We start from the raw sequence: 12,205 nt of genomic DNA, 5'->3' as shown, positions 1-12,205 counted from the left end.
TATTACAACTATTTTATTTTTAACAATATCTATAAAACTTCTTATATAATTGTAAAATCTTATGGTATATTCTATTACACTAAAAATATTGTCAATGTTTAAAATTATAATATATTTTTCTACTCTCATTGAAATCCAATTTATCTTATATACTAGAGAAATTTTTTAATTAAACAGTTATTAATAATTTGCTCACATTGTTGAATAGTTAGCAATGGATAACGCCATTTTAAATCTTTTATAGAGTTTTCAGTATAAATGAAATCATGATAAAATGAACAACATGTACATCGATTAATAACCCCATATATACGAGCTTTTTCTTGAAAATTATTATCAATCAAATTTTCAATTAAATTAATATCACATAACATAGTTAATGACGATGTTACTAACGTTCTGCAAAATTTAAATGCCATATTTTTATTCAAGTGTAATAATTTTTGAACTTCGTTTAACATGTTAGAATTATATAAATGTAATAATCGAAAATTTTGATTAGGTTTAAATTCTTTAATATGTTCAGTCGATAATTTTAATTGTGTTAAAGGGTGTATATAATTTATATATTGAATTCCATAATTAATAAACTGTTTTCGTAAGTAAAGTAATTTTGTTTTCAAGACATCCCGATAAAAGATTATATTGATCACATCATGGTTGTATATTATTATTATATTCTGTGAAGTTACCATATCAAACTTCTCCCCTGGTTGCCTCTTCGATCTTTTGGCAGCACATTGTTCAGTCTTCATCTTGTTTTCTTCTCGCTATATATATTAACTGTAAGTCCACCTTGGTAGGTCTTATAAAATAATATAACGTAAACTGAAGTGGAAAAAATATATTTATTGTATTATTGAAGTGTACGACAATAATACTTTATTAAAGAAATGTGTATACATTTATTTCAACAATTTATTATTTATAACAATTTCTATAAAACTTATTATATAATCGTGAAAATCTTATGGTATATTCTATTACACTAAAAATATTGTCAATGTTTAAAATTATCGCATATTTTTCTGCTATCATCGAAATCCAATTTACCTTATATACTAGTCTCACTAGTGTAATATATTAGTGAAGTATACTGAGAAATATACAACAACTGAACTGTCATTTTATAGCCAAATTTTCAACATTAAATATGTTTTCAGTTAAACATTTATCACACTTTCGATGATTATATTTTTATAGTCTATTAAGAACTATAAGATATATTAAAATATAAAAATATATAATTAGTTTAATGGAAAAATAACTAAAATAGTATAATTATACTTAAATAGATTTTGAATGAATCTAATAAAGTTTTTAATTCGTTATTTGATTGCCTACTCAAAAGTTAATAAAATGCTTTGGATAATATATTGATATTGTAGACATATAGTATATCTATAAATATCAGTATCCTTTCGCGAATTGTACCTTAAAACTGTTTATTTATAAGAGTTAATATTATATAAAATATATACTTAAATGAAATAATATAACGTAAATTGAAGTAGAAAAATATATTTATTGTATTATCGAAGTGTACGACAATATTACTTTTTATAGAAATAGTGTATACATTTTATTACAATAATTTATTATTTATAAAAATTTCTATAGAACTTATTATATAATCGTAAAATCTTATGGTATATTCTATTACACTAAAAATATTGTCAATGTTTAAAATTATCGCATATTTTTCTGCTATCATCGAAATCCAATTTACCTTATATACTAGTCTCACTAGTGTAATATATTAGTGAAGTATACTGAGGAATATACAACAACTGAACTGTCATTTTAAAACCAATTTTTCAACATTAAATATGTTTTCAGTTAAACATTTATCTCATTTTCGATGATTATATTTTTATAGTCTATTAAGGACTATAAAATATATTAAAATATAATAAAATATGGATATATTGATATTGTAAACATATATTATATCTAAATATTAGAATCCTATCGCAAATTACACCTTAAAACTGTTTATTTATAGATATGAATATATAGTATATCTATATACTTATATAGTAGGCATAGGAAATAAATCATTTTATATTTAATTATAAGATATATGGGTGGAAGCTAATTTCACATATTATAATATTATCTTCTCTATTACAATTGATTTGATACTGATTCTCACTGACGATAACGATTTTTTTTTTATGGCACAACACATACATGACGTGTATTCATTGCTCAACGTCATTCATTTATTCACTATAATATTATACTATCACACTATGATGTAAAGGTTGTGAGACCGTTGTTGTTGTTTTCGGTATTCAAATGATGGAAAGTAGACCGCTTCTAATGAGAGAAAGTTTAAGGCCTTTAATGAGACAATACGTTGTTGACCATTTCCACATACCTTCAGGTTCGTGTATATTTGTATAGCTAATAATTCGAGTAGGGTATTTTCAATCATATAAATACGGGTTGTATCAGTATATTCGATATCACTCGTCTACTACTCGCAATCGATAACAAGTACTCTAAGTACGACCGTTGAACGGACAAATACGAAAAGAACGACGACGACGACGACGAGCACGACAACGACAGACTACTACGAAACTGAAGAATACGAGAGGGAATCTCCTTCATTATTTTTTCACGAAAAATTGAGTGAGTATTATATTTTATTGGATAAACATAAAAACATATACGTGTTATAATATATATTTATATATATATAGGAGGGTTCGAGGTATAGTGAGACATATTTTTTTTTTTTTTTTCTTTTACTCACATCATTGAAAATAATAATTTTCATGATTTCATGATTTTATGTACCGGTATATACGATTTATTTTAACAATTGTCTTAAGCATTTAAATTATATAATAATATAACTCGTAACTTAAATATATTTTAAGATATTATCAAAGTAGATAATTTTAAATCGTTGTCTCACCGTACCCCAGCCCAGTCCCCCCTATACCTATTATATAAGAGATGGAGGGCATATTAATATGTCGTGTAACTCTTAATCATATTCATAAATCATATATTAACTATATCATTAATTAACAGGATAATATGGAAAGTTTAAAGAAAAGCTTGACGACGCAGTTGAATACACGATTCATGTCCGTGGGGGACCTGACTATTAACTTTCCATACCCGATCATACGAATGGAAAATCGGGATACCCAATATGGACTGACCGTCCACTGTGTACTAGAGTGTGGTGAAGATGGCGGACTAATAGAAGTGTATCTCCCAAGATCCATAAAAATCGGTGATGAGGAGGTGAGGGAATTCAACCGGGGCGGAGAAAATAGGATGTTAAATCTGATCTTCAAAGGACGGCGTGGATGGTCATTTAACATCGGATTTCAATAGTTCACTATAAATAAACATGTATAAATAATAATTATTATTATTATTATTATTTATTTTATTTATTATCTATTGTAATAAACCAATCACATTTAATTTAATTGAAAATATGTTTTATCTTATAACCCTCACGTTATGTTTATACTCTCATTCTATATAATATGTTAGAGGAAATAGTGTTTGAAATATATATATATAATATGTAAATAAAACAGTCAAGCGTAATGTGAGTAAAATATGGTATTATTTCTACTAGAAATAAGTGTATACTATTTTATAAAATACTATTTTAATATTATATTATACAGCGAAATATTGTTTACCAGTGGTTAAAACTCTTGAAAATATTTTTAAGAAAAGTGAGTGTTTCACTTTTAATTAACCTTTAATGACTGCTGAAACATTGACAACCTATGATTATTATTATTATTATAGACAGTCGAATTTTCTCTTTTAGTTTTCACTAAACAAAGCTATTAAATCATAGTCCTCTATGCATTCTAAAATAAATATAATATTGAGTGATGTTTAAATATTACTATCATTAACAATAATATAATGAGTTAGTATCTTTCTGTCAACATATTCAAACGAAACGACATTAAGAAAATTATGTATGATTAATGTATAATTATGTATAATAGAGTTTAAGTTATTAACATTTCAATCTATATGTTGGAGGTGATAGTATTTGAAAATATATAATATGTAAATAAAACAGTTGAGTGTTATGAGAGTAATATGATATTCTACTATTAATAACTATAAATATTATAAAGCTATGGATTTAGTAGGAAATAATTTAAAGTGATATTATATAGGGCTAGGTTATATAGGATATATCTTATAGGGTAAATATCATTCGTAAATAAATATATATTTCTGAAAGCATGTATTACTATCAAATAATATATAATATATCTCGTCATATATTATTATTAATGTAATGAAGTTGTCGACGACGGAGGTGTTTTCCCTATCCGATAATCAAATATTAATCGGCTTATCAGTATATTTTTTTCTTTATCTATGTATGCTGTTAATTATAATCAGATACAAAAGTATATTGTTATAGTTAGAAGATAATGCAAATATAATATATAAACTAGATACAGACATTTAGCGGTGAACTAATGATTTTTCTACCGTCCATAATAATTAGATAGCGAGTGAATAACCTGATAAAGGAATTTGTTTTCAGCATGTTAGATAACACGGTTATTACTAAATTTTCGTTTATGAGACATCACCCCAGCTCATAACCATACACTTTAAAATTATATATATATAGGTAACTATGTCATCATGCTCGAAATGTTATTCTATCACGAAGGTGTCTATCCTAACCCGACCTCACCCCGCATCACATACTTTACATATCTATTTCGTACACGTTACCCCACCCGACCGTCACTATCACCCATTCTTGTATATGTTAGCGGCAATGTGTATAATATATTTAATATATAAAATGCCTAGTAATTCTATATAATACCTAGTGGTTTTTAAAAAAGTGTATAATAAATTTTTTTTTACACACATTTCCTAAATATTCTGTATAATAACTAGGCATTTCATAAAATGACAAACAACAAATTGGTAATCTGTAGAATAGTGAAATAATCCAAAAAAATAAATTTCCTTCTATAATAATAAAGACAATTATTAATTTTATTAGCTCACAAAAAATATTTATTACAAAGTAGGTATCAATTTAATACTACAGAACATAATGCATAAAAATGGAAAAAAAAGATAATTTGTAAATTGTATGGGTAGTGTACTAACATGCAGTTATTAATTATTATTACTATTATATTATTCTATAAAATACAAAAATCTATGTAGAACGTAGGTACTTATTAGGAATAAATACAATATACATTTTTTAATTTATTTTAAACTTCGTTAAGACAAAAGGCGAAATAAATGTTAATAATAAGATTCTATTATTATAAAAAATATATATATATATAGGTATTTCATATGTTTAAGTTAATAAAAATTGGTTAAATTTATTTATTGCAACACTGTAAATTAGGATGACATTTTGAATTGCAATGAATTTTATTTTTTAAGCACTTACATCTTTTATTTTGACATCTTGTTGAACATGAACATTTAATAAAGCCTTGTCCAGATCCAGTTGCTTCTTGAGTGGCAATAGATCGTAAACCCAATTCTTTTTCGTGGTTTACTTCCTCTAAAGCAACAAAATTTTGTTGACAGACTGTAAATTGGGATCTAGCATAAAGTTGTTTCAGAACGCCTAATGAAAACAAGTACAAAAAATACAAATTAATAATTAGAAAATTACGTAATTATCAATCAAACAATAGATACCTGTTTTATTTCCTAAACGATAAAATCCATCTTCTGTAACTTCCAAAACACATGCCAAAATATTATGAGCTTCTCCTCGTCCTCGATCAACATCTGAAATTGGTACTCTTACTGTGTTTCCAACAAGTGCCGGAGGGAATTTTTTATTTGATCTAGTTTTCATTTTTATAGACTGTAATTCCAAATTACAATGTGCTTCTTTTCGCTGGTTTTTGGTTTTTTTAGTTCTGGTACAAAGCTTACATAACAAGTCATTCTCTATAGATATTGTGCCACTCACATGGATTTTGGTATCACATGTTGAACATTGAACCATATTTTTATCATTTTCTTCTGAGCACACCAAATAATTCCCGTTATTTATACTATTATCAACTGTGCAAATATCTTCGTTGATCGTAGTGATAATATCTTCGTCATTGGTAGTAATATTTTCGTCGTCCATAAAATTTCCCGTATTTATTTTATTATCAACCGTACAAATATCTTCGTTGATCGTAGTAATAATATCTTCGTCATTGGTAATAATATTTTCATCATCTTGATTAGTTGGGATAATGGAATTGTGATCTACCAACTTAAGAAGGCTCTCTTCATCATCTAAATCTTTTAAGATATATGGTGGTAGAAATGATATATCTAAACCAACTTTCATTTTACAACCAAAAAGTGCTTCGTAAGGAGATCTATTTATACCTTTATGATAAGCTCGATTTTTCATCAGTTGAATAAATCTTAGACCTTCACTCCACTTTGAAGTGTTATTGTCCCTCATCCATGTCATCAACATATTTTGAATGTCCTGGTTTGCCCGTTCCACACTTCCCTGACTTTGGGAATGTCGAGGTTTTCCATGAACGATCTTTAAATTGGGCCAATAATTTTTCAAGTTAGAAACAATTTGATTGGAAAATTCACGACCGTTATCGGATTGTAAGATAGAAGGTGCTCCAAGTAAAGTGAAAATATCAATTAAATTATAAGCCACTTCTTCGGCAGTTTTTGTCTTTAATGGTTTTATGACGACAAATTTAGTTAAATGGTCCTGATATACCATTATAAATTTAAAAAGTTTATCAGGATTTGATTGAAAATCGATCAAATCAACTTGACAACGACTATTAAATTCATTAGAAATAATGGGTTTCACTACTAATCCTTTTCTAATTTTTTTGTGTTTTAATTGACACAGTTCACATAATGATAAATAAAGGTCTACTTCGAAGCGCGTAATATTTTTAAACTTACTATTGAGCTCATACAACATTCTGTCTCGTCCTCCATGTCCTAACGATTGGTGAGCATCATGTAACACATCAAAAACGTCACTTTCTTTTGTATAATATAAAATATTGTTATCATTATTTTTAACGGGATAAATTAGTTTACTATTATTATTAAAGACCAAAACATCATATTTTTTAAGTAACCAATAATCACGTGGCTCTTTTTTTTCTGTTTTCGATTTAGCACTATCAACATCTTTAATTAATTGATAATATCGCTCATCAGTTAAAAACACACTATTTTTCAAGTCACAATGACGCTTCAATAACTCGGCGTTAAAACGAACTTTCATTTCGCGCAATCGACTCTCCACGCACGACATTTTGTCAAAGACTGAAATGTGAAAATAGTATAAGAATATAATATGACTACGGTGACAAAATTATCGCGTTATCTGTCGGCAGTCGGAATTCTACTTCATTAAATTTATCGATATAACAGATTACTAATGGGTTTATATTAGGTAAAGGTACATTGTCAAATATCAATAGGTACTGATAATATGGATTTAATATACTACCTATACATTGTTTGGCATTTTATATAATGCTTAGGTTATTTAAAAATTTTTATAGATTGCCAGCTGTAGTTGGTGTTATATAGAATTCCTAGACATTTTATAAAATACCAATATTATACACATTGCCGCTAACATATATACATATATATAATACAATATATATACTCGTATGATACGAGTGATATTAAAATAGTTCCAGTGGTCGCTCGGTAGTGAATCTGTTCGATACAACGAATTGGGTGTATTATTACAAAAAATTCTGTAACCTGGATTCATCTACAATATTATGATATCAGCTATTTTAGACGTTCATTATATTCTCGGAGTCAACGGGGAGTACTTTATTAAAGAAATGTCTGTAATAGACATTGAATCATCGTTCAATCAACACTGGATATTTACACATACGTCTTTGAAACAAGATGCGAGAAGTCTAAGTGTAAACAGTTACCTTCATCGGTCGCATCACGGTTTATCGTTAAATTACGGCGGAGTAGAATATGAAGAAATACATAAAATATTCCAATCGTTAAAATTCAGGGGGATTTACGTAAAAGGGAGGTGTAAACGACGGATTATCGCTGACTTTATGCCGCATGCTGTCATACTCAATTTGGAAGACTTTGAATGCCCCCGCATTTGTCGGTTGACCCGCGGAGAAACACTGCCATGCTGTGGTTTTCATTCAGATTTTAATCCACAACAATGTACATTGAATAAAGTTTTTGCAATGAAAAAATGGTATGTTAATAATCTTTAAGAATACGGAAATTGTTCAACCACGTATAAATTATATTTTACATCACGTATGGTTTTAATTGCTATACATTATAAAATATAGTTATAAAATATATATATATTTTTTTTTAAAAAAAAAATAATTCTTAAACCCCTAATACAAACCATCGTTCAACCACTCGAGGAACGGCACTGTCACTCACAGAACGGCTCGAACACTCACAGAACGCACGGTCGCTCACAGAACGGCACGGTCACTCGCGGAACAGTCACTCTCGGCGGTCACGAACTGATTCAACACAGATCCAGTTTAACATAATATGTATTTTGCCTCCGTATATATATATATATTTCATTTCATAAATTACTATTAGGTAAATATATTAAATGTATTTTTACCAAACTGTGTATTTGTATAATATATATTATATTATATTTTTATTTTTATTATATATTATATTTATTTTATGTATAATCACACATAATACTATTAAATTACAATATTATTTACATGGGTCCGTGAAATACAATATAATTACAATATATTATTCAAGTGTACAATATAGAACAAAATAAAGACATACCTATATACAATATAATATCACGCGCGTAGTGCGTAATGGCCGTACGCGCGCGTACGAATCCGATCGTCGGCGACAACACGTTTGTCGTCGAAACGATTAAGGGTCATTTTCATAGTCTTAATCGTTTTGACGCGGTGCTCGAACGATCGGATCGATACGTTTTCCCTATACGGTGTGTACGGTGTATACGTAGGGAGTGGTGTCGGAGTGAATTTCACGCCGGTAATGACGGCGACGCTAGCTGCCGCGGCATTCCCGTGTATCGTGTCGACGACCGATCGGGCCATCAGACGCGCACGCCGTCTCATCTCCACGTCCTTCCACTCATCGTCGTCGCCAAAGTCACCGTCGTCGAAATCGTCCTCGTCCGTGCCTAGCTCCTCGCTCTCGTTACCGTCACCAGCGTCGTCGTCCTCGAACAGACAACGCTTGTGGTCCTCGAACGTCATGTGATTTCGGACTACATGTCCTCGAATCCCCTTAGCAACAACTTTTTCATCCCCCTCGATTTTGTACGCGTAAGATTTCGCGCGGAGTGCGATGAACTCATACATAGTACGTCCAGCCGTTTCGTCCTTGAACAATCCGGGGATCTTCTTACGCGTACCGACGTAGCACGGGTGAGTGACGGGGAGATTCGAGGTGTCCATCCGTCCGAGGAGTGCGGGGTTGTCCACCAGGTCCTTGTAAAAGTCTTCCGTGTTCACTCGATACACCAGGGAATCTGTATAAAGTCATTATGTGCGTTACATATAAGAGTGTAAATAATATTTATTATTTGCTAAATACCTGTATCCATATACAACAGTCTAATCAAATCGTTGTAATGCCGCCGCATCACGTTGTAATGATAGTCGTACATTAACTCTTTGCTTATTTCCAGGACGGCGAACCCTACGTAAATAGGCTTGGAGAAATGTACCTCACTCTTTTGAAATAATACGGTGGCTAGATTCTCGGTGTACGTGGTCACGTGTTTGAATGTTGGTTTATTTACAAGTTTCCGCATTCGACGTGGACACGAAACCAATTCCATGGAAATGCGGTTCCGAACGCACTCCATAGTTTTCCCTATAAATTCAAATAATAATAATATAATACAGTCCGATTAATGACGAGCTGTCTGATATATTTACCAAACACCGCGTTATTGAGTAGTTTGAAGAAATCACGTTCAAATGCATTGCAGGCCTTCTTCCTCATACTCGTATTTAAATTTATGTATTCGGCAAGCCACGCCGACTGTCGGAATTCCAACACCCTGTGAACCTATTATCGAGGTTAATTTCACGTAATTTAATTTCATGTATTATATATTACTTTTTCCACCGTCAGTCCATTAGCAATGGCCTGCTTTAAATTCCTATAGTGAACAATATATCGCTCTTTACGTTCAAGCGTAACCATTAATTTGTTCACTTTTGAGCCCGGTGGCACGGCATTCCGTGGTAAGAAGGGGAGATCGTTGTGCGCGTCATGCAGGTTATCGGGGTAAGCGATATCGATCTCGTAGATACGCCCAACGTCGGATTTGTCAGTCATACCGTCCAACAGCTCTAGAGAGCGATCCAAATCCCCCTCGTACCACTTGAACCCACCGTAGGGCATGTATTCTCCCATGGCGTACCCGTACAAGTTGTTACCTGTAATATAAAGTTTTAAGTTAGTGTAAATAATTAATTATATAAACGATGTATATTTACAATCCTGGTAAACGAGCCAAGACGACGGCTTCTCAGCATCGTATCCCGGTGTCTTGGGGTTGTTTGCCCGACAGTACCGTTCACTGGCCTGGACCAACCCCCCTCTAATCCCCTGTTCCATAAAGAGTATCATGTCGTAATCAGTGAGTAACTCCAGTGAGACGTCCGTATACCTCAACATGGCATCGAACGTAAACCCCGGCGCCGTATAATAATACACGGGGTCGAGGTTGTACGTTGACATGCATAGGTCGCGGAAGTTCTCCATGACGTCGGCCAGAAGGAGAACGTCCACCTTCAGGTATAGGTCGCTGTAGTCACTGAGGGTTGGGCACTTGAAGTGACGCCACACCTCCATCGCGTGTACGTAGTCCTCATCACTTACATGCTTTTCGAGTAGCACACTGTAGAAGTCATGTTTCGGAGGTAGGGCGGTCTCCTCGAGCTTCGACCATTCGTCGGTATACTCGTACGGAAACACACCCTTTCGCGTGACGAGTGACATGTCGGTAGGCTGAAACACTTTGGAGGTTTCCCGAAACTTCTCAAAGTCGCCGGGTCTCGTGAGGATGTTCCCGGCCAACTCGGCCAGGCTCGAAGCCATGAACCGACACGAGTCCAAGAACCTTACACTGAAGTCGGGCATGACGCGCTTCGAGAACGAGATGTAGTTCTCCTCCGTGTTGGGGATCACCGTTATCGACTCCTTATCATAACCGAGTTCGCTTAAGATAAAATGTGCGTCATATTTCGAGAGGTTGTGAAAGAAGCACGGCACAAACTTGGGTGTGGTGAGCTTGAGGTTGCACGGTGCGCAGAGTGTGTGTCTCAACCATCCCGACAGATGGCAGTGGTCAGCGACTTTCCGCCTGGTCTCAGTGAACCCTAACTTACACATATCACACACACTCTTCGCGTTATGAGCACGTAACTCCTCCACACCCATCGAAATCGACACATTAGTCGCCTTCAGCAGGTTCCCCAACCTGATAGCGAGCGCAGTCACACTGGCGATAAAGTGCTTGGCCACCTCGTCACGCGATTCCGACCCGCGATATATGGCGTCTGCGGTATGCCGTACTTCTCCATAAGCGCTACGGGTACGTCCGCAGCCGCCTTGACAAAGTACCCGTAGCTCATTGGATGATGTACGTGTATCCCGTCAGTGCTAGCCCCCACCCGCTCCGTATGTTTTTCGAGTATGGCTTCAAAATCAGCGAATATCACGAACGGATGACGCTGCATGTTAGCCCACCCGTTAAACCTGAGCACTTCCCCCTCCTTCGGCATAACTGGTAAAATCGGTTTATTAAGCCCGCATAACCGCATATGTTGTTGGAGAGCCTCATTACCGCACAATTTATTTTTCTTAACCTGCTCATCGAATGATGTGAAACATCTCTTACAGATAAATACTTTTCCTCTGTGAGATGTTTTCTGACTCCGCACCAGTCGTGAAAAATTTGAAATGTATGTGTAGTGCACCCGTTCCGAATCTTCAATCACGAGAAGATCGAAATGTTCCGCCTTCTCGTTTTCGACAACTCTGATTGGATACACTACACTCTCTTTACCCACTTTTTCCCCCTTACCAACCTTACCCGCCTTTTCCCCCTTACCGGGTTTCAATCCATATACATTTACCGACACCCCCTTATTCCGTCGTTCGAATA

At 33.2% G+C, this 12,205-nt stretch overlaps 2 protein-coding genes across 2 annotated transcripts; both read right to left on the bottom strand.

Moving 5' to 3' along the window:
- Positions 1-5,372: 5,372 nt before the first annotated feature.
- Positions 5,373-6,505, bottom strand: LOC126554839 (SCAN domain-containing protein 3-like). The gene is made up of 2 exons (XM_050209857.1): positions 5,701-6,505; positions 5,373-5,626 (listed from the first exon to the last, which is right to left on the bottom strand). The coding sequence occupies exons 1-2, from the start codon at positions 6,488-6,490 to the stop codon at positions 5,373-5,375; spliced, it is 1,044 nt and encodes a 347-aa protein (XP_050065814.1). The 5' UTR covers positions 6,491-6,505.
- A 2,341-nt stretch (positions 6,506-8,846) lies between these two features.
- Positions 8,847-9,691, bottom strand: LOC126554838 (uncharacterized). The gene is made up of 2 exons (XM_050209856.1): positions 9,619-9,691; positions 8,847-9,553 (listed from the first exon to the last, which is right to left on the bottom strand). Exons 1-2 carry the CDS (start codon positions 9,689-9,691, stop codon positions 8,847-8,849), a joined length of 780 nt encoding a protein of 259 aa, XP_050065813.1.
- Positions 9,692-12,205: the final 2,514 nt, after the last annotated feature.

The sequence above is a fragment of the Aphis gossypii genome, unplaced genomic scaffold, assembly GCF_020184175.1.
Source record: "Aphis gossypii isolate Hap1 unplaced genomic scaffold, ASM2018417v2 Contig00621, whole genome shotgun sequence".
NCBI classification, from domain to species: Eukaryota; Metazoa; Arthropoda; class Insecta; order Hemiptera; family Aphididae; genus Aphis; species Aphis gossypii.
Note: the sequence above shows the minus strand (reverse complement) of the source record. Positions and strands in the feature narration are given on the sequence as shown.